Here is a 25,581-nt window from a genome sequence, read left to right as displayed (position 1 = left end):
CACCTGGGTGGCTCAGTGGGTTAAAGCCTCTGCCTTAGGCTCAGGTCATGATACCAGGGTCTTGGGATAGAGCCCCTCATCGGGCTCTCTGTTCCATGGGGCGCTTGCTTTCCTCCAATCTCTCTCTGCCTACCTGTGATCTCTGTCAAATAAATAAATAAAATCTTAAAAAAAAAAAAATCAGTATGCAGGGCGCCAGGGTGGGTCAGTCATTAAGTGTCTACTTTCGGCTCACCTCATGAACTCGGTCCTGGGTTCGAGACCCACACTGGGCTCCCTGCGTGACAGGAAGCCTGCTTCTCCCTCTCCCATTCCCCTGCTTGTGTTCCCTTTCTCGCTGTCTCTCTCTGGCAAATAAATAAATAAAATCTTTAAAAGAAAAAAAAAAATCAGGGGCGCCTAGGTGGCTCAGTGGGTTAAAGTCTCTGCCTTCGGCTCAGGTCATGATCCCAGGGTCCTGGGATCTAGCCCCGCATCGTGCTCTCTGCTCCTCGGAGAGCCTGCTTCCTCCTTTCTCTCTCTGCCTGCCTCTCTGCCTACTTGTGATCTCTCTCTGTCAAATAAATAAATAAAATCTTAAAAAAAAAAATCAGTATCCAAATAAGTCCACACACTGCAACTGGCGGATATGTTTTGTATTTTAATCTACGGATTCCCCGTCTTTTTTTTCCCTTGCAATCTGTTAGAGAAATAATACCATATAGTGTATGGATACATGTATCAATCATTAAATTATAAAAACATGCATGGGAATAAGCAGCACAAAATTCAGGACAATGATTTACCTCTGGGAGTAGAGAAGGAAGAGAAATGGTGGGGGGGGGTATGAATACCTTCAATTCTATCTGTAATGTTTTATTTCTTTAAAAATTAACAAAAAAACCTATAAAAAATATGGCAAGGGGTGCCTTTGAGCCCCACATCGGGAACGTAGAAATTTCTTTAAAATATATATATGGGGGCACCTGGGTGGCCCAGTGGGTTAAGCCTCTACCTTCGGCTCAGGTCAGGATCTCAGGGTCTTGGGATCAGGCTCTCTGCTCAGCAGGGAGCCTGCCTCTCCCTCTCTCTCTGCCTGCCTCTCTGCCTACTTGTGATCTCTCTGTCAAATAAATAAATAAAATCTTAAAAAAAAAATCAAATATATATATGCCAGAGGCCTGGGTGACTCAGTTGGTTAAGCAACCAACTCTTGATAGCAGCTCAGGTCTTGATCTCAGGGTTGTGAGTTCAGGCCCCGTGTAGGGGCTTTAAAAAATTTTAAAAAGGGGGGGGGGGCAGGGATACCATTTTAGAAAGATTCCATTTCTGCTGTTCTTGTGCTAAGTCCTGTTTCAAGGTCTACATTTTGCATCTGAATAAAACAAAGAAGCTATGTTGCCACTCCAAAGGGAGACAAGAAAGTTAATCATTCTCTAAGTTCCATCCTAGGCCCCAAACACCTGATAACATCTAAGAAGAACCGATCCCAAACAGGTTCACAGACATCAGCTTCAAACAAACCTTGCCTGACACTGGCATCAATACCCCCTACCTTCAGTGATTTATGGAATAACACCTACTATTCTCCTGACACTCACCTTTGATTAGAGGCTTCCTTGGGTTCCTGAAGGAACATGAACCCTGGACCCTTTCCAATATGAAACCATAACCCCAAGTGACAGAGTAACTTACTTTTCATTTTTGGAGTCTCCCAGACACTCTAACTGCTATCCTCTATCACTTACTATTCAGCGAACTCTGTTCTCACTTCCTCCTGGCTCCCATATGATTCTTATCCTGAACAAAGCCAAGGACCCCAGTCAACTGGTATTAGAAGGACCCCCGCCCCCAGTGCTCCAATTCAGCCTGCCTACATCAATAAAATAAAGCTGAATGGTGTGTGTATAATAGTAGCATTATGTTATTTCCTATAAACCTTATATGCTTAAAATATTTAATAATTTAAAAAAATTTTAAATTAATAAGTCATTAGAGAAATATGATTACATTCTGTAGTTGCAAATGTCCTCTCCTACACAACAGGGACCATCACAGTAGCTATCTCATAGTGTTGTTGCCAGAATTAAATGAGACCATGAACACAAAGCACTGAGTAGTACTACAAGCACAATGGAAAAGCTCAGGAAGTAGTGGCTATAGTTTCTATTTCTTCCCACTATCATCAACTCCTTGACCCTAAGGAGTCTCAAGGAAGCATAGGAATGGTAAGAAAGAATGCTAATCTGATTGAGAATTTTCCCTAGGTCCTTGATTGTTAAGAAATTATCTGGTATACTCTAATCTCTTCTAGTTCAACCATACTACCATTGAATTAATTAAGACCAGGCTGGGGGCGCCTGGGTGGCTCAGTGGGTTAAAGCCTCTGCCTTCGGCTCAGGTCATGATCCCAGGGTTCTGAGATCAAGCCCCACATCGGGCTCTCTGCTCAGCGGGGAGCCTGCTTCCTCCTCTCTCTCTGCCTGCCTCTCTGCCTACTTGTGATCTCTGTCTGTCAAATAAATGAATAAAATTTAAAAAAAAATAAAAATAAAAAAAAAAATAAAGACCAGGCTGTGTGGACATCTGAAATATCAGGCAAATCATTCGAATTAATGGGTACTGACATGTCCTATATAGAGGGACTGAACTAAAATTCAGAGACCTCGGGGCACCTGGGTGGCTCAGTGGCTTGAAGCCTCTGCCTTCAGCTCGGGTCCTGGGGTCCTGATTCCGGGCTCCTGATCCCAGGATCCTGGGATCGAGCCCCACATCGGCTCCCACAGGGGAGCCTGCTTCCTCCTCTCTCTCTGCCTACTTGTGATCTCTGTCAAATAAATAAATAAAATCCTTAAAGAAATAAATATATAAAATTCAGAGACCTCACAAGTCACTTCAAGTCCCTGAACCACAATTCAGATGAGAACAGTCATCTGAAAAATGGAGGATACAATTATATGCTGTTAACTTCAAACACAGATCATCATGTGGATAAAATGAAGGGATATTTATGAAAGCATTCTACACCTAAAAGCCCTATGCTAATTAAAGCTGATATACAATGAATTTGCAAGAGGGGGGGGAATCTCAGATAACATTAAGATCTAAAGTGAATTTCCACAAGACAGCCTTAGCACTTCTGTCTGCCATTCTACCATTAACTGCCTTTCTTGGCACTTGCTTTGTAACTTCCACCTAAAATAAGGATCTCTTTATTTTTAAGGGAAGCATATTTTCCCCATCTCCCATCCTGCTCCCCATCCCTCCTGTGACCCTATTCTGTCCTTCCACATCTCTCTCACCTGTCCACCCCCTTCTTCACACTTCAGTTTACCACCCCCATGCTCTGTTCTCTAACCACCTAGCTGCAACCTCAGAAACTGGTTCCTTGCTATTTTTATCCTACCTAAGAAAACCTATTGCCTTAGAGCACAAAGCCTTAAAATTCCAACACCAGACACAACTCTGCATCCCTCCTTCAAGGTTCTTAACCCAAAACCATTACCAAGATAGATCTGATAAGTATGACCAAGAGCAAGTTAGATCTGATAAGTATGGTCAAGGACAAAGATGATTTCCAAGGGACAGGCCTTCGATTTCCAACTTTCCCCACACGCAATACCGGAACAGCATAAAAGGCACTCCCTAGGCTTTATCACTCCATAAAATGGACATAACATTCAAAATAATCAAAGTGAACTGAAATTATCTGTAAGAATTCTGCAACTTCCTCTGAAGTAAATGGAAATACTATAGGACAGAAAAACAACTTAGGGCTGGAAATCTCTGCTTTACGTTAACATTTCACTAGATATGGAGTCCAAGATTCTCATCCCACAGGGGCATTGAAACTAAATATTACTAAGCTACAGCAACAGGTTTCTTTTTAAAAAGAAAATGTTTTTTAGATAATTTACACACGATAGCTAAAGCTTGCAACCTCTAACAAATTCACAAGAAACTGGAGATCAGCCGATACGCAATTCAACCACTTCTTTCCCTTCTCCAGGGCCCACCCTGGAGTGTCAGCTGCCTTCCCTCCCGCCCTGGACGAAACCGGTGGCAGCTCCCGTCCCGAGAGCCAAGAGGAAGGGTAACCCAAGTCCACCCTTCGTAGGATACTCCTTGGGCTGCCCCCTGCTCTCTCCCCCAGAAACCCGACAGCCTCAGCACGGCATCTGCATCGGGGCTGGGCCTTCGCACTTCCCTCCTCCCTCCCCCGAAAACACCGAGAATTCCCGCCTCCCGGCGGAAGGCGGGAGAAGCGCGGGTGGCTCCCCGCCCCTCCCCCCGCAGGCGCCAAACCGACCCCTACGCAGGCCTGCGCGGTGCACCGCTCCCGGGAGGGTAGCCACCCACACCCACGCCCACACCTCGGTGAGACCGAGGCCCTGTCAGCCCGAGGGGTGGGCCATCCTCTCCCTCCCCCACCCGCTAGGCGCGGCGGGAAGATCTTCTCCCTAGCAACAACCCCCCCTCAAGTGGGGCAGGGGCAGCGGCACTCCCAAACCCCCTAACACATCCATCCCCCCCACCCCCACTGGGCAGGGAGACTGACAACGCTGCCCGCCTCACAGGTGACCCGACGGTCTCCCTCTTCCACAGCAGGGTGAGAGACATCTACCTCCCGCCGACGTGGAGGTGGGGCGCAGGGACACTCCCCCTCCTGCCGCCATCACCTCAGGAACGACAACCAGCCCTCTCCCAGCAGGGTGAAGCCTTCCAGCCCTTCAGCGGGGTGGACCGGCATATAGAGCCCCCTGGAGAAGCAACAGGCACCCCCATCCCCCTCCCAGCCGGGAACGCAGACCCCCTCATCCCTCCCGCTCTTCACCTCCGGAAGCGGGGCCGAAGCCTGAGCGAACGACTGCGTCTCACTCCGCCCCCTGCGCCATTTTATCGCCCCCTCCCCGACCTTCCCCACCCGAGGCTGCCGGGCCAGCGCAAGGGGGAGGGCAAATGGGCAGTGATTGGCAGGAAACCGCCCCGCCCCTCAGGGGGTTGTGCCCCGCGCAGGCGCCGCAACTCCGCCCTCCGTACCTCCTGGCTGGCCTGCTGGCTCCGCCCCTTTCTCCTCTCATCGACCCGCTCGACTCTCAGTTGGTCCTGGCTCCTTCCTGTCCGCTCTTAGGCTGAGGGTTCAGGCCGAGGAAGCCGAGCGACGAGCTCAGCTGATGCAACCTAAGTGGGCCCGCGTGACAGTTCCCGGCACGCGGCGGCGGCGGCGACCGAGGAAGCGGCGCGGTGCTGGGCTGAGCGCGGGAGATAGGGGCGACGGAGCCATGGGGGACGCTCCGAGCCCTGAAGAGAAGCTGCACCTTATCACCCGGAACCTGCAGGTCGGGCCTCAGGGTTGGAAATGCGCTCTTGGGGACTGGGGGCTCGAGGTCCAGTGACCCTGAGCCTCCCTACTGGATCCTAAGTGTGTGAGGTCGGGGACTCCGCACCGAGGCAGCTCAGAGAGACTACAGCCCTCGCTGCTGGTTGGTCGATCGGCCAGTCACTCAGACAAGCAGCAGTTATCTGGGTCGCACAGAAATGACAGTGGGCTCACCTCCTGTGTGCAGTTCCTTGTGTTGAGTCCAGTTTTGAATCCAGGACTCCCACCCCACCCACCCTATTATGTGCCAAGCGCGGTGCTAGGCACTGGGGATACTTCAGAGCCCTACCCTCCCGGGGCTTGTCTGGAGAATCAGACGTTCAGGATGACCCATAATTCAAAAACTTAGTTACAGTTTGAAACAAGTGCTGTAAAGTACTATCTTTGGAGCTTTGGAAGGGAATTAGGGAAGAGGGCTGGGGGACTGTCAGGGAATGCTGAGGATGTGAACTCTAAACTGCGCCTTGATGATGCAAATCACTTGGCTCCACATCTGTGCCAGTTGTTTCCAGGAACTGCAGGAGTAGAAGTTAACCAGAAGAATGGATTGGGGGCGTTTTAGATAGAAGGAAGCCAGGGCAATACGCAGAGGGGAGAAAGAACACTGGTTCAGAGGGAAGGCAGATTTGGCTGGAGTAGAGTGAGCAAAGTGGAGATCACTTAATAAATAAATATTACCCATTTCCTTGCCTCCTTCAGGCCTCTGACTATTGTCACATTATGGGGAAAGCCTTTCCTGACCACTTGATTTAAATAACAAACCCCCTACTACCAGAATTGTCTCACCCCTTGTTCTAGTCTTTTTCATTGTTGTTTCTCCATAGAACTTATCATTATCTAACATACTATATGTATTTTACTTGTTTGTTGAGAAGGGTTAGGTAAGGACCAGGTCAGAGGGCCTTGCAGGCTATGTTTAAAAGTGAAGTTTATTCTAAGAGCAGTGATACATTGGTTGGGCCACAGCTGGGGGGGGGGGGGTTCTGTTTTGTTTTGTTTTTTTTTTTTTTGAGATACAATTCACATGCCAAAAAAATCCATCCTTTTAAAGTGTACATTTTGGTGGGTTTTAGTATAGCCCCAAGATTGTATAATTAGTATCACTTTCTGATTCCACATTTTCATCACCAAAATAAAACCTGTAACCATTGGCAGTCACTTCTCATTTCCCCACTCCTGGCAGCCCTGGGGAAACACTGATCTACTTGCTGTCTTTAATTTGCGTATTCTGGGCATTTCTTATAAGCGGAAGCATGTAATACGTGGCTTTTTATGTCTCGTTTCTTTCATTTAGCATGTTTTTAGGGTTTATCCATGTCGTCACACCCATCAGAACTTTATTCCTTATTATGGCTGAAAAATATTCATGATTATACGGATATATCACATTTTGTTTCTCTTTTCATCAGTTGGTGGACATTTGGGTTCTTTCCACTCATAACTTGATCTTAACCAGTAATTTTTGCATGGTTCCTCTTAGATTCTTTGTCCTGTCTCTTTCCACAAAATAATGCTGTTTGGGGACAAAGGATACACAAAGCTAATGGCACTGACTCACTTAGGTTTTAAAGGATAAGTGATAAGGACCTTTCCTTGGGTGGCAAGAGCTCTCCTAAGTTCCAAATAGTCAGGGACTAGAAGGGTACGGGATCCAGCTGCCAGCTCCCTTGAAACATAGGATTTTAATAAGTCTGCTAATAGGTGATTCAAACCAGCAAAACAGTTTTTGTCTTTCATGGCTTCTGACTGCCTTCCCAAACCATTACTTGAAAGAATCACTAAAATCTCTTTTGTTATCAGCATACTGATCTATTAGGATTTTTCTAATATTGTCTTAAGGCAAAATAAACCATTAAAGTATTAAATAGGTGAATGAGTCAATCAAGTTTTGTGTTTTAGAGATCTCTCTGGCTGCCTTCTGGAACATGGACTGGAGGGAGCAAGAATAGATACAGGAGTCCTGCTAGAAGGCTATTACAGTAGTCCTGGTGTGATCTGATGGTGGCCTAGGCTAGTGTGGTGGTATGGAGGCAGAGAGAAGGAGGAGGATTTAGGAGCTTTGGGGTAACTTAGGCAACTTGGTGAATGATAGTACCATTTACTGCACTGGAGTGAAACTATGAGTGAAAAAGATGGGTGGGGAGCAAGGTGGGAAGGTGAGAGCACAAGGTTAATTTTGGACATGTTGAGTCTGAGTTTATTGGGTTGATAACAAGTACACTGTTCCATATATGGGTGTGAGCAGTAGATTTGGTAGTTAATTAGCTTATAAATAGTAAGTGAAGCATCTTAAAAGGAATACTTAGGGAACATGTAGAGTAAGAAAAGAAGAGATAGGGCTGCAAAGATTGCTAATATTTAATGATTAGCAAGAAGAACAGCTGTAGAGAAATCTGAGTCAGCAGCCAGAGAAGTAGGAGGAAAACTAAGAAAATAGAAAAGTGAAGGACCAAAAGAAGAGAGTGTTTCAGGAATAGAGTGAGGACTAAAAAATTTTCATTGAATTTAGTAACAATGGGAGTCATCCATGATCTTAGCTAGAGCATTTTCAGTGGTGTGATGCTTCATGGAATTCAGCTGGAATGGGAGGTGAGAAATAAAGACCAGAAGAGACAAATGTTTCAAGAAGTTGGCTCTGAAAGGAAGGAACGTGAGTTAGAGTAGATGGAGGAGAAGGTGCGAGTAGGGACATGTCCCATTCCCTAACAGCAGTGGCATTTCACTGGAGTGGTGCTAGCAACGGCACCAGCTTAGGTTGGCTCTCATTCAGCACTGAGAGCACGGCTGGACCTCCCTGCAGGCTCTGGGCCTAGACCCCCAGTGACTTGTGCTTTTGTTTTCCTTGTCACAGGGTAAAGGATGAGCAAGGTGGGGCACCAGCATTAAACCAGCTCTTCTGCTTCCACAACAGGAGGTTCTGGGGGAAGAGAAGCTGAAGGAGATACTCAAGGAGCGGGAACTTAAAGTTTACTGGGGAACAGCAACCACAGGCAAGCCACATGTGGCTTACTTCGTGCCTATGTCTAAGATTGCAGACTTCCTAAAAGCAGGATGCGAGGTAAGAAGTAATATTTTGTAAACCAATCAGTTCCTTGGGGAATGGCCCAAAAAGAGGTTTAATAAGGGCAGGGCAGAGAGGGGGATTTGGAGGTACTTGGACAAAATTGACATTGTGGTGGCCCCTTATCTCTTATGTCCAGGTAACGATTCTGTTTGCGGACCTTCACGCATACCTGGATAACATGAAAGCTCCATGGGAACTTCTAGAACTCCGAACCAGCTACTATGAGAATGTGATCAAGGCAATGCTAGAGAGCATTGGTGTACCCTTAGAAAAGCTCAAGTTCGTCAAAGGCACTGATTACCAGCTCAGCAAGTAAGTTCTAGATCATCCACCCTCCTTGTGGCTCTCATGCTTCTAGCTAATTACAGGTCTGTGGAGTGTAGGCACTCTTTAAGTTTGGATTAGAAGCCATTAAATAATTTTTACTCTTTGTCCTTTCAAGTCATCCATCAAAAATGTACTTAATGCCTGTGTGCTGTCCACTTTGCTGGAGGTGTGACTGTAACCAAAACAGAGTCCTTGGCCTTGCAGAGCTCAAAGCGTACGGGAGAGTGATAATCACAATTCAGGCTCCCTTTTTCCTTCTGGCCTCAGCAAATCATGATTAGAGAAAGGTGAAAGAAAAATATTTCACTTGTTTCTCACCTCCCCAACAATTTTTTTTAAAGATTTTCTTTCTTGATGGCCTGGGTGGCTCAGCGGGTTAAGCCTCTGCCTTCGGCTCAGGTCATGATCTCAGGATCCTGGGATGGAGCTCTGCATCAGGCTGTCTGCTCAGCAGGAAACCTGCTTCTCCCCACCTCTCTCTCTGCCTGCCTTTCTGTGTACTTGTGATCACTATCTATCAAATTAATAAATAAAATCTTTTTTAAAAAAAAAAGTTTTCTTTTTTTTTAAGGATTTTTTAAATTATTTGACACAGAGAGAGAGATATCACAAGTAGGCAGAGAGAGACAGGGAAAGCAGGCTCTCTGCTGAGGAGAGAGCCCAATGAGAGGCTCGATCCCAGGACCCCAAGATCATAACCTGAGCCGAAGGCAGAGGCTTAACCCATTGAGCCACCCAGGCACCCCATATTTTATTTTTTTGACAGGGAGCAGCAGGTAGGGGAAGAGGGAGAAGCAGGTCCCCCACTGAGCAAGGAGCCCAGTGTGGGGCTCAGTCCCAGGACCCTGGGATCATGACCTGAGCTAAAGGCAGACACCCAACTGACTGAGCCACCCAGGCATCCCCTCCCCAACAATTTTTATTGCTTCATATCTTTATCAATTTTAAACATATTTGTAATATTAGCATAGATATGATTTTGTGTTCTAATTTTTTTTTTAAAGATTTTATTTATTTGGGGTGCCTGGGTGACTCAGTGAGTTAAAGCCTCTGCCTTCGGCTCAGGTCATGATCTCAGGGTCCTGGGATCAAGCCCCATGTCAGGCTCTCTGCTCAGCAGGGAGCCTGCTTCCCCCTCTCTCTGCCTGCCTCTCTGCCTACTTATGATCTGTCAAATAAATAAATAGAATCTTTAAAAAAAAAAAGATTTTATTTATTTATTTGACCGAGAGAGGGAACGCAAGCAGGGGGATTGGGAGAGGGAGAAGCAGGCTTCCTGCTGAGCAGGGAGCCCAATGTAGGTCTCATTCCCAGGATCCAAGGACCACAACCTGAAGGCAGATGCCCAATGACTGAGCAACCCAGGTGGCTCTAATTTTCTTCTTTTAAACTTCCGTTATTTCCTAAGTAATTCCTCCATGCTGCCTCATGATTTTTAAAACCTCAATTAAGCCGAGTATCATTCTACTGGTCATTTTTGTATTTAAACCCTTAGAACAACTTTTTAAGGTAAGCTTTGGTGTGTCCTGTTTCACAGATAAGGAAACAGATTCCTTTCTCAAGTTCACACTTGCTATAAGTACAAGAGCCAGGATGTGAACCCAGATTTCTTGCTTACAAGTTCATTTTTCTTTTTACTTCATTGATCATAATTTTCTCTTTTTTTTAAGATTTTATTTATTTATTTGAGAGAGAGAACACACACACACACACACGTGATTTGGGGGAGGGACAGAGGGAGAGGGAGGGACTAGGAGACTCCACGTTTAGAGTAGAGCTCAACTCAGAATCTATCCCACGACCCCCAAGATCATGACCTGAGCCAATACCTAGAGGTGGACAATTAACTGACTGGGCCACCCAAGCGTCCCAGTTGTAATTTTCTTTAGCATTCCTCACTGTTGAACATTTAAGAGTTTTGGTTTTTTTTTTAAAGATTTTATTTATTTATTTGACAGAGATCACAAGTAGGCAGAGAGACAGGCAGGGGGGGAAGCGGGCTCCCTGCCAAGCAGAGAGCCCAATGTGGGGCTCTCTGGGATCATGACCTGAGCCAAAAGCAGAGGCTTTAACCCACTGAACCACCCAGATGCCCCACATTTAAGAGTTTTAAATAAAGCACATAACTTTCTTATGTAAACTAAACAGACATTTGAATCCTCAGCCTCAGTAGAGTGCCTACCATTTCATTTATTTTTACATTCTACAGATATTTACAGAGCACTTATTAGATGATAACCACTGTTGTAGGTCCTGAGTTTACAAAAATCCCCATCCTCGTGGGGCTTACATTTCAGCAAGGAAATATAGTCAAAGGAAACAAATGAAAAAGTAATGTGTATGAACTGTGTCAGATGGTGATAGGGGCTACAAAGCAGGCAGGCAGGAGCGAAAGTTCTTGGGGAGCGGGGGTTTCTATTTAATAGGGTGGCTAGAAAAGACCTCTGATAAGAAGACATTAGACTGAGACCTGAAGAAGGTGAGGGAGTGAGTCATGCAAACACTTTCTGAATTCTTCTTTTTTTTTTTTTTTTTAATTTTATTTATTTATTTGACAGACAGAGATCACAAGTAGGCAGAGAGGTAGACAGAGAGGGGAGGGAGAAGCAGGCTCCCTCCTGAGCAGAGAGCCTGATGTGGGGCTTGATCCCAGGACCCCCGGATCATGACCTGAGCCAATGGCAGAGACTTTAACCCATTGAGCCACCCAGGCACCCCGTCAGTCCATATATATTCTTACCATATGTCAGACTCTGTTCTAGGTACCAGGATTATAACAGTGAATGACTCAGTGAAAGTTTTTATTCTCCCAAAACTGAACAGAATTTGCGATTTGGGAAGATAAGATACATAAATAAAGCTGCCTTGCTTCAAAGTCACTTGATCTTTTTATATGTACAAAAGTGACTTGAAAGGAAGATGGCTTTGTATGTATATGTTTTGATGCACTTCCTCTGTTCCAGACAACACAGTGATAGATAAAAACATAAAAAACTGGACGACATAGCCAGATTTAAAGACAAGGTAAACATTTCTGTGGTAAGAAAAGAGAATTGAAATGCAAATGGGTGAGTTGGACTGAAGTTACAGGTTTGCTGGGCTCCAGTCAGAATGCAGACAGTGGGGACAAACCAGGGTTACTGCTTAACTCCAGAGTGTAAAGTAGGGCTTTTACCCCTTAACCATTCCCATCACTACCCCTCAAGGAAAGTAGAGCCAGGGAGTAGGGGCGTTATTAGTTATCTGCCTGGGTCATTAGGGGCTTTTGTCAAGCTTCAGGCCTATGGAGACTCAACTGTATGCATACCAAGAATTAAACCAAGTTGCCCACCATTTATGAGTGTTACAGACATGATATTCTCTAAAAGACATAAGCTCTAACATTCCAAGGAATGGCGTCCATTTTTAAAAAGGAAATGATAAAACAGAGAGAGGCAGAAATGAAACATAAATCTATAGAAATAAGAATCGTTTAGAAACTTGGAAACGTAAAAATCAGTCATGAAACCCAAACCAAACCAAACCAAACCAAACAACCCCACAGGGGCACCTTGCTAGCTTGGTTGGAAGAGCTCACGACTCTTGATTTCAGGATTGTGAGTTTGAGCCGCATGTTGAGTGTAGAGATTATAAATAAATAAACTTTAAAACGAAAAAGAAAGAACTCCACAAACTAGGCTTCGGTGGAAGGCATCGACTCTAGACTGAACGAAGCTGAAGGGAAAACTAGAGATTTGAGAGACAGGACTGAGATTCACGGAGAATGCAGCCCAGAGAGATGGACAGAACTGGAAGAGTGTTTGAGACATGGAGGAAGACATTTGCTTCTAGCAGTCTAGCACACTGGGTACTCTGTTCAGCCTTACTACCGCAAACAACTAACAGTACTGGGTAAAAGATTTTTTAAATGTTCCGAATGCTTTAGATCAAGTCAGTTGACAAATTAGTCAAAAATACTCAGTGGCCAGAAACCAAACAAAAGTGTGAATACAGGGGCGCCTGGGTGGCTCAGTGGTTAAGCCACTGCCTTCGGCTCAGGTCATGATCTCAGGGTCCTGGGATCAAGTCCCGCATCGGGCTCTCTGCTCAGCAGGGAGCCTGCTTCTCTCTCTCTCTCTACCTGCCTCTCGGTCTACTTGTGATCTCTCTCTGTCAAATAAATAAATAAAATCTTTAAGAAAAAAAAAAGTGTGAATACACAGATACTTTATTTCAGGGGGATCTGGCTGGCTCACTCAATAGAGCATGAAACTTTGGATCTCAGGGTTGTACGTTCAAGCCCCACGTTGGGTGTAGAGTGTTACTTAAAAGTAAAATCTTTAAAAAAAAAAAAAATCTTAAAAAAAAAAAACAAGGTACTGTGTTTCAGCTAATCTAAGATATCATTAAAAATACTACTGATTAATATGTTAATAAAAAAAATTTTTAAGAAAATAGCTGGGGTGCTTGGGTGGCTCGGGTTAAAGCCTCTGCCTTCGGCTGGGGTCATGGTCCCAGGGTCCTGGGATCAAGCCCCGTATCCCCACATCGGGCACTCTGCTCAGCAGTGAGCCTGCTTCCTCCTCTTTCTCTGCCTGTTTCTCTTTCTGCTTGTGATCTCTGTCAAATAAATAAATAAAATCTTAAAAAAAAAAAATACTGCTAATTAGTATCTAACATGCAGTGTTTAAAAGACTTATCTAGATTCTGGAGATGTTAAATTTTTTTTAAAATGCAAAAAAATGCATTTTGTAATCTACAAAATATAATTTGTAGACTACTGGCACCTCAAGAGACCTTGTTGAATTATTGGGATTGAACTTTGGTTGCTGTGGCCCTCCAGAGCACAATGAAAAAAAAAAAGAAAAAGCTTAGAAAATCGGAGTACTAGTTCAGGATGTCCAATATTTGAATAGTAAGTATGCTGGAAAAGGGAACAAAGAGTCAGAGGGAAGGAAATCATCAATGAAATAATTTATAGAACAAGTAAATGAGTATGCAGAGTAGAAGGGCGCATCAGGTGCCTGTCATGCTGAATGAAAATAAACCCATGCTATAGTGTACGGTCTTAAAATTTCAGAATTCTGAGGACAGAAAAGAAGGGAGGGGATATATACTACAGACTTCCAAAGGGACAAAAGAACTCACATATAGAATTTCAGGAATCAAAATAGCTTTGCTTTTCTCAAAAGGAACACTAAAACCAGAGGGTGATGAAGCAAAGCCTTTATAAACTTCTGGGCGAGGGGCACCTGGCTGGCTTGGTCTGCTGATCTCTGGATGGCAGGTTCGAGCCCCATGTTGGGTGTAGAGATTACTTTCATTTTGTTTTTTTAACATTTTATTTATTTATTTATTTATTTATTTGACAGAGAGACAGTGAGAGAGGGAACACAAACAGGAAGAGTGGGAGAGGGAGAAGCAGGTTTCCCTCTGAGCAGGGACCCCGATGCAGGGCTCGATCCCAGGACCCTGGGATCACGACCTGAACCAAAGGCAGATGCTTAACGACTGAGCCACCCAGGCGTCCCGGGTATAGAGATTACCTAAAAATAAAATCTTTGAAAGAAAAAATAAAATTCTGAAGGAAAACAATTTGCAGCCTAAAAACCTATACCCACCTGAACTACCATTCAAGTGCAAGAGTAAAATACCTGAAAATTTCATCTAAAAAAAGTTATTTTCATGTTTTTATTGGTCATTTATGTACCCTCATCTGTGAAGTATCTATGCAAGTAGCCCATTTTTCTTTCTGTTGTTTTTTTATTTTTTATTTTTAAATTTTTTTTGGAGTTCCTTATGTATTCTGGAGAGCAAATCTTTTGTCATTTATATACCATGGGTATAGAGAATTAACCACTGACACAGAATAGAGAATTCAGAAATAGATCCTCATAAATATGGAAACTTAAGAGCCAGCATTGCAAATCACCAGAGAAAAAGGATAAACTTTTTAAGAAAAAGTGGTGCAGGGGCACCTGGGTGGTTCAGTTGGCTAAGCAACTGACTGCCTTTGGCTCAGGTCATGATCTCAGAGTCCTGGGATCTAGCCCCACGTCTGGCTCCCCGCGGGAGGCGTGTTCTCCCTCTCCCACCCTGCTAGTGTTCCATCTCTCAGTGTCTCTCTCTCTCTGTCATAAAAATAAATAAAATCTTTTCCAAAAAATGGTGGAAAGACAATTAGTTATACATGTGAGAAGGAAATGATCCCTCCATTTCAAGTGGATTAAAGATTTAACTGTGAAGGCTAACCTATAAAAGATTTAAAAGACCGTACATATATAAAACTATCTTATAATCTCAGGGCAAGGCAAATTCAACAAAACACACCAAAAGCACAAATCACAGGAAAAGACTGATGAATTCAAATTCAAATTAAGACCTTCAGTACATCAAAAGTAAAATAAAGTCAAAAGACAAGCCACCAGCTGGGAGAACACATTTAAAACACATGTGACTGGCAAGGATTAATATCCTAGATTCTTTGTCAAAAACTACAAAGTCAGCTGTCAAAAAAATGAGTCAATCCAGTAGAAAAAGACAAATGGGCATTTCACAGAAGAAATCAAATGACCAATAAATACATGGAAATTAATCTCCTTGGTTATTCAAAGAAATTTAGATTAAAACTTCAGTAAGAAGCCACTCGTGCATACCAAATTAGCAAAAATTAAAGTAATGACAATATTTGGTAATAAAATGGATAAAAGTCCATTTGGAAAAGAGTTCAGCATTATCCAACCAAAGCTCAAGATGCAGTTTCCCTATGATCCAGTAATTCTACTCTAGGCGTGTATAAAGGAACTTGCATTTGTATACCAGGAGACACACACTAGAGTATTTATAACACACTGTTTATAGGTACAAGGATATAAAACTGGAAAGAAACCCAAAAGTTCAGGGTAGTGGTTACTTTGGAGGAAAAGGAAGTGGTATAGGATTGTGGCAGCGGGTAGAGCACGAGCTTCAGAAGTAATTAAATCCTTTTTCTTAAACTGAGTGATGGGTACACTATTCCTCATGTAGTTTATTATTCCTTACATGTACTTCAGTTTAAAAAAAAAAAACATGGAAGTTAGATTAGTGAATTCTGCTTATTTACTAACTTTTTAAAGACTTTTTAAAATTCATTTGATAAACAGAGATCACAAGCAGGCAGAGAGGCACGCAAAGAGAGAGAGGAAGGGAAGCAGGCTCCCTGCCAAGCAGAGAGCCCGATGCGGGGCTCGATCCCAGAACCCTGGGATCATGACCTGAGCTGAAGGCAGAGGCCTTAACCCACTGAGCCACCCAGGCACCCCAAATTCTGCTTATTTAATAGGCATTCTAGAAGAAGATAATGGAGGGGAATGGCAAACAAGCAGTATTTCAAGTGGTAAGGGAAGAAGAAGATTAACTGAAGCTATCTATAAAAAGGAAAGACATAGGGGTGCCTGGATGGCTCAGTTGGTTGAGCATCTGCCTTGGGCTCAGGTTATGATCCTGGGGTCCTAGAATCGAGCCCTAAGTTCAGCTCTCTGCTCAACAGGGAACCTGCTTCTCCCTTTCCCCCTCTCATCCACATTTGTGCTCTCTCTCAAATCAATAAATAAACTCTTAAAAAAAAAATAGGGGCATCTGGGTAGCTCAGTTGTTAAGTGTCTGCCTTCAGCTGAGGTTATGATCCCAGGGTTCTGGGTCCCAGGATCGAGCCCCACATCAGGCTCCGTGCTCGGTGGAAAGCCGCCTCCTCCCTCTCCCACTCCCCCTGCTTGTGTACCCTCTCTCGTGCACGCGTATGTGTGTGTGTGTGTGTCTCTCTCTCTGTGTCAAATAAATAAAATCTTTAAAAAATAAAAATAAAGTGGTATTTTGTATGAGTAAGGAGCAGTCCAATTCTAGAAGCTTCCAGGCAGCAGAGTTCTCTTGGAATGTCTTAAGATTGGGAGAGTGAAATAATGTGCTTCACAGCCTTGGCCCAGTCTCACAGGTGTCCCCACTTCCTTTCCTCTTTAGAGAGTACACACTAGATGTGTACAGGCTCTCGTCCGTGGTCACACAGCACGATGCCAAGAAAGCTGGGGCTGAGGTGGTAAAGCAGGTGGAGCACCCTTTGCTGAGTGGTCTGCTGTACCCCGGATTACAGGTACTCGGGAGGGATGGAGTTGCCCAGGGACCTTTTCTGCCCCCTTTCTAACTACTGGTCACTGAGCCCTGGTGAAACCCAGGTCCTTCATTCCCTTGCTGTGCTGTAGGCCTTCCTGTCTCCCTCCCCTGCCCTTTCTTGCAAGCCTTGGACTTCTTCAGCTGTAGGTCCTCCCCTAGCTGTCTGCCCTTGAAAACAGTGCTCTTCCCACACATCTTTTTTTAAATTTATAGATCAGTTTATTTGCAGATTTTACATTTTCTTTTTCTTTCTTTCTTTTTTTTCCTTTTTTTAAGTGAGTTCTGTGCCCAGTGTGGGGTTTGAACTCACAGCCCTGAGATTAAGAGCTGCACCTTCCACTGACTGAGCTAGCCAGGTGCCCCCAGATTTTATATATTTTCTTGTAAAGTGCATTTCAGTTAACAGATCTGTTTACACAAGGAGATATGGGAGTTCCCTACCAGTTATTTACAGATCATACTGATAGACCACACCCTAAGTCTTATGTGCAAAGGCACTAGATGTGACTCTTGGCTGAAAATGACCTGGTGACTTTTTACATATGCGTAGTAAATGGGGTTTGTTTTTCATGTCTGCAGAATATACTATACAGGCGGAAGCCAGTCCTCCCAGAGAATGCTTTGCAGTGTCACATACCCTTTTTATGTTGATCATAATCTCTTAAGAAAATTTCAGAGTAATGTGCAAAAATGAATTTTAGGCGGGGCATCTGGGTGGCTCAGATGGTTAAGCAGCTAACTCTTTTTTTTTTTTTTTTTAAGATTTCATTTATTTATTTGAGAGAGAGAATGAGAGAGAGAGAGAGAGAGCATGAGATGGGGGAGGGTCAGAGGGAGAAGCAGACTCCCCACCAAGCAGGTAGCCTGATGTGGGACTCAATCCTGGGACTCCAGAATCATGACCTGAGCCAAAGGTAGTCACCCAACCAACTGACCCACCCAGGTGCCCAAAGCAGCTAACTCTTTTTTTTTTTTTTTTTTAAAGATTTTATTTATTTATTTATTTGACAGAGATCACAAGTAGGCAGAGAGGCAGGCAGAGAGAAAGAGGAGGAAGCAGGCTCCCTGCGGAGCAGAAAGCCAACGTGGGGCTTGATCCCAGGACCCTGGGATCATGACCTGAGCTGAAGGCAGAGACTAACCCACTGAGCCACCCAGGTGCCCCAAAACAGCTAACTCTTGATTTCCATTCAGGTCATGGTCTCAGGGTTGTGAGATCAAGCCCTTCATCAGGCTCCACACTCAGTGGGGAGTCTGCTTGAGAGTCTCTCTCTCTCCCCGCCTCTCCAAGACTCTGCCCCTCCCTGCCCATGTAGACCTGTGAGTGTGCTCTCTCCTTCTAAAATAAATCTTTGTTTTATTTTATTTTTTTTTTAAGATTGATTTTATTTGATAGGGAGTGAGAGAGCACAAGCAGGGGGAGCCTAAAGCAGAGGGAGAGGGAGAAGCAGGCTCCCCAGGAGCAGGGAACCCACCACAGGGCTTGATTCCCAAGCCTAGGATCCCAGGACCCTAGGGTCATGACCTGAGCCGAAGGCAGACACTTAACTGACTGAGCCACCCAGATACCCTGTAAAATAAATCTTTAAAAAATGAAACAAAATAAATTTTAGGCAAGATCATGTTTTCCATTAAACAAAGTGCATCATGTTTCTTGTGTGTATATTTGTGTGAGCAAGGAGAAAAATTCAAACTTGAGTTGTTAATACTGTTAATACACCCATCTTTGCATATTTCTATAATGTTTGATACAAGAGGGGCGCCTGGGTGACTCACTTGAGTGACTCTTGATTTTGGCTCGAGTCATGATCTCAGGGTCATGGGGATTGAGCCCCACGTCAGGCTCCACACTCAGCAGGCAGTCTGCTTGTCCCTCTCCCTTTGCTGCTCCTCCTGTTTGTGTGCACTCTTCCTCTCAAATAAATAAATAAAATCTTTCAAAAAATGTTTGGTATGGGATGCCTGGGTGGCTCAGTTGGTTAAGCAGCTGCCTTCAGTTCAGGTCATGATCCCAGCGTCCTGGGATCGAGTCCCACATCAGGCTCCTTGCTCCGCAGGGAGCCTGCTTCTCCCTCTGACTCTGCCTGCCACTCTGTCTGCCTATGCTCGCTCTCACTCTCTCTCTCTGACAAATAAATAAATAAAATCTTTAAAAAAAAAAAAAGTTTGGTATAAGAATATCAAGTCTTCCCTCATCACCTCCAAAAGAGCCTTCTACAGGTTAAGCCTGGAGAGACTTTCTAGATCTACACTGTCCCGTATGGTAGCCTCCCTTCTAGTCATGGTCATATGTGGCTATTAAAAATAATTAAAATTGAAGTTTGTAGGTTTCAGTCACATTGGCTATATTTCAAGTGCTCACAGGCCACATGTGGCTAACCTGTTGGGCAGCACAGAATAGAACATACTCATCATTCCCAAATATCCTAGGGACAGTGCTGTTCTAGATTATTCTTGCTTGCTCAACTGTCTCTTCCTCTCCTTCGTCTTCCTTCCATTCAATTAGAGATGAAATCTTACCAGTTCTACTTTTAAATGCTCTTAAATGTGTTCTTGTTCTACATCCCCACTGACCTGGTTCAGCATCATTTCTTACCTGGACTAAGATGGGAGCCTCTTCGCTGTTTTCTGTCTCCAGTCCAGAGGGCTCCACTCTGTGCCCTGCCCTCTTACTGGTGTGATGTTTCTACAGTGTGGGCCAGGGTGATGCTAGGCACCCTAGTATGATAGTCAGGACCTTCCATCTCTGATGCCATCACTAACCACTTCCTACATCCGTTGACGTTTGTGCTTTTGCATACTGAATCACTCATAATTTTCCTATACATTTCACACCTCTCTGCCTTCTGACATCTGTTTCCTCTGCATGGTGAAAAACATCTCTATATTCTTCAGAACCGAGGTCAGCCACAGTCTTGATTCCAGGAAGCCTTCACTGCCACCTGCCTTACCAGCTAGAGATAAGCATTTCTGTCTTTGTGTTAGTTCTGTCCCTTAAATAAACATCTCGGGTAGCCCTTCGCACACTGCACTGAAATTCTGTTTACATGTCTCTCTTTTCAGCTGGGTAATTGGCTTCTTATAAGCCAAGTCTGGGTCCGGTTCAACTCTGCTTCCTCTGCTGGCACTAGGCCTGGCAGGTAGCAAGTGACAAAATCAGTTTAGTCTTGCCTTTTGCTTCTGAGGCCTCATAGCACTTTCTTCTTATCCCTTTTTTTTTTCTTTAAGATTTTATTTATTTGACTCCCCACTGAGCAGAGATCCCAAGGCCGGGCTTGATCCCAGGACCCTGGAATCATGACCTGAGCCAAAGGCAGATGCTTAACTGACTGAGCCACTGAGGCACCCCTCTTATGCCATTATTTGACATTTGTCACAGGCTGTCTTACTCAGTGGGTACCTTTGACCCGACTATGGTGTGTCTTCTGCTTCTTCCCTCCCTTCCCCACTGGACTGTGAGCTCCCCGAAGGCGGAGGCTCTTCTTTTCTCCCCCGTGACATCCCCATGGAGCGCCGCTCACCGCAGGCACTAGGAAAATGTCCATGCAGCGCTTGAGGACAAGAGGGAGGCTGGATGCTGCTTTATTTGCATCCCAGCCCTACTTTCTTTCTTTCTTTTTTTTTTTTTTCTAAAGATTTTATTTATTTATTTGACAGAGAGAAATTACAAGTACACTGAGAGGCAGGCAGAGAGAGAGAGAAGGAAGCAGGCTCCCTGCTGAGCAGAGAGCCCGATGCGGGACTCGATCCCAGGACCCTGAGATCATGACCTGAGCCGAAGGCAGCGGCTTAACCCACTGAGCCACCCAGGCGCCCCCCAGCCCTACTTTCTGAAAAAATCTGGTGATTTTCAAAAGTTTCTGATTTCTCAGATCCAGATAGAAGAAATACAGTAGGAATTTATGCTCACGTGTTGTTTTTTTCCCACAGGCCTTGGATGAAGAATATTTGAAAGTAGATGCCCAGTTTGGAGGTGTTGATCAGAGGAAGATTTTCACCTTTGCGGAGAAGGTCGGTGTTCTCTTCCCTGCCTTTTTTTCTTTTGTGCCTTAGGTATGCAGTTAAGGTTTATTGAATGTGCCAGTCCCACCACTCGTAACTCTGTTGTGTGGCGGGTGTTGTTCTCCCTGTTTTGCAGATGAGAAAACGGAGTGTAGAGAAAGTTGTCCATTATCACACAGTTAGTGACTGAGCAGAAATTGGCACTCAGACCTGCTTGACCCAAAAGCCCGTGCTCTTGTTGCCACCTGGAAGCTGCCCACAGACCTATTGGATTTGCTTCTTTCCTATAACACAGTTTCTAGGGAAAGGGACTATCAGTCAACTACTGGCTTTTCCCAGAGCGTTCAGTCCGTATTGCTCTGGATCTTACATAAACCAGTCATCTCTGAGATGAGGCTTAACAGGGTTTAAAGGAGGATATCAGAGTAAACCTTTAGTAGTTCTTTTTGGGGGAAAGAACTGGAGTAGATTGGAAAGGGTTGAGAAATGGTTGTTATTTTTGAAAGCTTCTCAAAACCTCATCTTGGCAAGGGTGTGGAGAAAACACTGTTAGTGGGAATGTAAATTTCCAGGAGGGTAGTTTGCCCTAATAATGACACAAGCTGGTGCTAAGGAAATAATTTTAAAAGTGCAACTTCAGTTATATATGAAAGTATTTATCACATTATCAATTCAAAGGTAAAATCTAGACATAGGGACACCTCACTGGTTCAGTTGGTAGAGCATGCGACTCTTGATCTCAGGGTTGTAAGTTCAAGCCCCACATTGGGTGTAGAGATTACTTAAAAATAAAATCTCTAAAAAAATATATATATAGGGATGCCTGGGTGGCTCAGTTGGTTAAGCAGCTGCCTTCGGCTCAGGTCATGATCACAGCGTCCTGGGATCGAGTCCCACATCGGGCTCCTTGTTTGGCGGGAAGTGTGCTTCTCCCTCTGCATCTGCCTGCCACTTACTCTCTCTCTCTGTCTCCCTCTGACAAATAAATAAATAAAATATTTAAAATATATATATACGTGTGTATGTGTATATATATACATATATATATATATACACACATATAAAAATAGGGACACCTGGGTGGCTCAGTGGGTTAAGCTCGGGTCATGATCTCAGGGTCCTGGGATCGAGCCTCGAGTTCGGGCTCTCTGCTCAGCGGGGAAGCTGCTTCCCTCCCCCCCCCCCCCCTCTCTCTCGCTCTGCCTGCCTCTCTACCTACTTGTGATCTCTCTCTCTCTGTCAAATAAATAAATAAAATCCTTAAAAAAAAATCTAGAGGGGCGCCTCTGTGGCTCAGGGGGTTAAGTCTCTGCCTTCGGCTCAGGTCATGGTCTCAGGGTCCTTGGATCGAGCCCCACATCAGCTCTCTGCTCAGTAGGGAGCCTGCTTTCCCCTCTCTCTCTCTGCCTGCCTCTCTGCCTACTCTGTCAAATAAAAAAATAAAATTAAAAAAAAAATCTAGAAATAAAGTCATACCCAGTGGCAAGGGATTGTTATATGTTATGATAACTCCTCACAATGGAAGATTATATAGTATTTTTTAAATGGTTTTTGGATGTATTTTTTATTAATTTTTTAATCTTATTTCCAGTATAGTAACATACAGTGTTATATTAGTTCCAGGTATGCAGTCTGTTCGTTCACCAGTTCTATATGTTAGTCGGTGCTCATCATAGCAAGTGTGCTCCTTAATCCCGACCCCCATGTCCTCTCCCCCAACCCCGCTTCCCTCTGGTCATCATCAGTTTGTTCTCTGCAGTTGAGTCCTGTTTCTTGGTTTGTCTCTCTTTCCCCTTTTTACCCCTTTGCTGGTTTATTTTGTTTCTTGAATTCCACATATGAATGAAATCATACAGTGTTTATCTTTCTTTGACTGGCTTATGGTTTTCAGGTATATTTAATGAACGAGGAATGCTTACAATGTAAATTTTTTGATTATATATTTCATATTATTCTATTTTATCTCCTCTGTTAATTTTTAGTTGAATCTACTTTTATTATTCTAGCAGATATGACCTATGGCTTGTTTTTGTGTGACTCACAAGCTCTAAGAACAGTATAATTTTTTTTAATAAAGATCTATTTACTCATGAGCTAGAGAGAGAGAGGCAGACATAGAGGGAGAAGCAGTTTCCCATGGAGCAGGGTACCCCATGCGGGACTCAATCCCAGGACCATGGATCATGACCTGAGCTGAAGGCAGATGCTTAACCCACTGAGCCACCCAGGTGCCCCCCCACCTTTTTTAATAAAGATTTTATTTCTTGGGACACCTGCGTGTCATGATCCCAGGGTCCTGGGATGTCAGACCCCTTGCTCAGTGGGGAACATGCTTCTCCTCTGCTTGTGCACTCTCCCTCTCTCTCTCTGACAAATAAATAAGTAAATGAAATATTAAAAAAAAAAAAAAAGATTTTATTTCTTTATTTTAGAGAACGATCACACTGGTGGCAGGGAGTGGTAGGGGGTTAGAGAGCAGGAAAAGCAGACTTGGCTTGGTGAGGAGTATGTAGCCCAACATAGAGCTTGATCCCACGACCCTGAGATCATGACCTGAGCAAAAACCAAATGTCGGCCGCTCAACCAGCTGAGCCACCCAGGCACCCCTGGTTTTTATATTTTTTAAGAGCTCTACAAAACATGAAGAAGAATATGCAGTAGATACCCTATGTGGGCAAAGTCTCTAAGTCTAAAATATGTATATTTGGTCCTTTACAGGAACGTTTTGCCCACCTGTGCCCTAGAGATTACAGCATGTGTCTTTGTAACGTATAACACTTTAAATCCGGTATTTTTACCACTTCTCAATGATGTAAAAACCTACAATTATCCATTTAACTCCTTCTGCTTTTTGTGCTGTTGTCATACAGTTCACTTCTACATGTATTTTAAATCCCAAAGACTTTATTATAATTCCTTTTAAAGCACTCAGTTTTTTTTTGTTTTTTTGTTTTTTTAAAGATTTTATTTAATTTATTTGACAGACAGAGGTCACAAGTAGGCAGAGAGGCAGGCAGAGAGAGAAAGGAGGAAGCAGGCTCCTCAGCAAGCAGAGAGCCCCATGCAGGGCTTGATCCCAGGACCCTGGGATCATGACCTGAGCTGAAGGCAGAGGCTTTAACCCACTGAGCCACCCAGGCGCCCCGCACTCAGTTTTTTTTTTTTTAAGATTTTATTTATTTGACAGAGTTCACAAGTAAGCAGAGAGGCGGGGGGTGGGGGTGGGGGGGGTGGAGAAGGCTCCCCACTGAGCAGAGAGCCCGATGCGGGTCTTGATCCCAGGACCCTGAGATCATGACCTGAGCTGAAGGCAGCGGCTTAACCCACTGAGCCACCCAGGTGCCCCTTTTCCTGGTACTCTTGATCCTTCCAGGGCTTCTGTGCCTCTGGGCTTCCATCTGGGATCATTTTCCTTCGACCTGAAGAGCTTCCCCCCATCCAATTTGGCACTGGTAGTACATGTCGTTAGTAATGAGTTTTTCAACTTTCTTTTGTCTTTTTTTTTTTTTTTTTTTTTAAAGATTTTATTTATTTATTTGACAGAGAGAAATCACAAGTAGGCAGAGAGGCAGGCAGAGAGAGAGAGAGGAGGAAGCAGGTTCCCTGCTGAGCAGAGAGCCCGACGCGGGACTCGATCCCAGGACCCTGAGATCACGACCCGAGCCGAAGGCAGCGGCTCAACCACTGAGCCACCCAGGCGCCCCTCAACTTTCTTTTGAATGAAAACATCTTTCTTTTGTTTTCACTGGATATCAAATTCTAGGTTGGCAATTATTTTTCTTTTAACACTTTAAAGAGTCATCCCATTGCCTCTTGCTTCCCTAGTTTCCATTGAGAAGTCACCTATAAGTATTACTGTTTCTCCTTTATAGATAATACAGCTTTTCTCTGGCTGCTTTTAGAGTTTTCTCTGTCTCTGATTTTCAGCAATTTGACTGTGATGTTCCTGGGTATAGTTTTCTTGGTATTTATCCTACTTGGATTTTGCTGAGCTTCCTGAGTCTGTTTTCTTTAACTTTGAGAAATTGTCCCCTATTATTTCCTTAAATATTGCTCCTATCCTATTCCCTCTCTCCTGTGCTAGTACCCTAATTCCCTAATTATATGTATGGTCGACTTCTTGACCATGTCCCACACTTCTCTTATATTCTGTTCTGTTGTCCCCCCCCCCCTTTTTTTTGTTCCTTCTGTACTTAGTTGGGTTATTCTCTGCTGACTTTTCTTCAAGTTCATCAAACCTGTCTTCTGTTCGGTCCATCCAATATCGTATCATGCCATTTTAGAACTTCTAGTTGGTTCTTTTTCATAGATTCCAGTTCTCTCTTGAAATCCTGTCTTTTATCCATTTTGTCCATCTTTCTCTCTGTTTCCTTTAACATACCAATCATAGTCAATTTTGACATCCTGATCTGTTTATCCCAATATCTGGATTATTCCAGGGTCTGCTTTTACTGACTGTTTTCTCTTAACTATCAGACATTTTTTTTTCTTTTTGCCATTTCTAATACTTTTTATATTGTATTAGAGACATCATAGATGTGTTGTAGAAACTCTGGATTATGTTTATAGGGTGCTGTGCTTTTTGTAGGCTGTTAAATTATGCCTTATCACCTTGATCCTGTCAGCACTGGTTCTAGGCTTGGTCAGCACTGGTTCTAGGCTCGGTCAGAAAAGGTCTGTTTCAGTTTTGTCCTTCCTCCTACGA

General features: G+C 44.1%; 2 protein-coding genes across 13 annotated transcripts in view; one reads left to right on the top strand and one right to left on the bottom strand.

Moving 5' to 3' along the window:
- S100PBP (S100P binding protein) overlaps positions 1–19,587 on the bottom strand; it is a 54,662-nt gene extending 35,075 nt beyond the window's left edge. For 3 of the 11 annotated variants that reach the window (XM_059138114.1, XM_059138112.1, XM_059138111.1), the window contains exon 1: positions 4,814–4,944. The gene's annotated coding sequence lies outside the window, so the exon portion shown is untranslated. Of the gene's footprint in view, positions 1–4,813; positions 4,951–5,019; positions 5,084–19,470 lie in introns of those variants that run through there. The other 8 variants (XR_009345537.1, XM_059138117.1, XM_059138120.1 and 5 more) reach the window with 8 other exon arrangements.
- Positions 5,090–25,581, top strand: part of YARS1 (tyrosyl-tRNA synthetase 1) — a 37,555-nt gene continuing 17,063 nt past the window's right edge. Inside the window, exons 1-5 of one of the 2 annotated variants that reach the window (XM_059138099.1) lie at positions 5,090–5,318; positions 8,271–8,417; positions 8,560–8,735; positions 16,725–16,854; positions 20,805–20,885. In XM_059138099.1, the coding sequence (XP_058994082.1) occupies positions 5,154–5,318; positions 8,271–8,417; positions 8,560–8,735; positions 16,725–16,854; positions 20,805–20,885 (699 nt within the window). In that variant the 5' untranslated portion in view covers positions 5,090–5,153. Of the gene's footprint in view, positions 5,319–8,210; positions 8,418–8,559; positions 8,736–16,724; positions 16,855–20,804; positions 20,886–25,581 lie in introns of both variants that reach the window. The other variant, XM_059138100.1, reaches the window with a different exon arrangement.

The sequence above is a fragment of the Mustela lutreola genome, chromosome 10 (assembly GCF_030435805.1).
Source record: "Mustela lutreola isolate mMusLut2 chromosome 10, mMusLut2.pri, whole genome shotgun sequence".
NCBI classification, from domain to species: Eukaryota; Metazoa; Chordata; class Mammalia; order Carnivora; family Mustelidae; genus Mustela; species Mustela lutreola.
The sequence above is the reverse complement of the archived record's forward strand: the minus strand, read 5'-3'. Positions and strand labels throughout refer to the sequence as shown.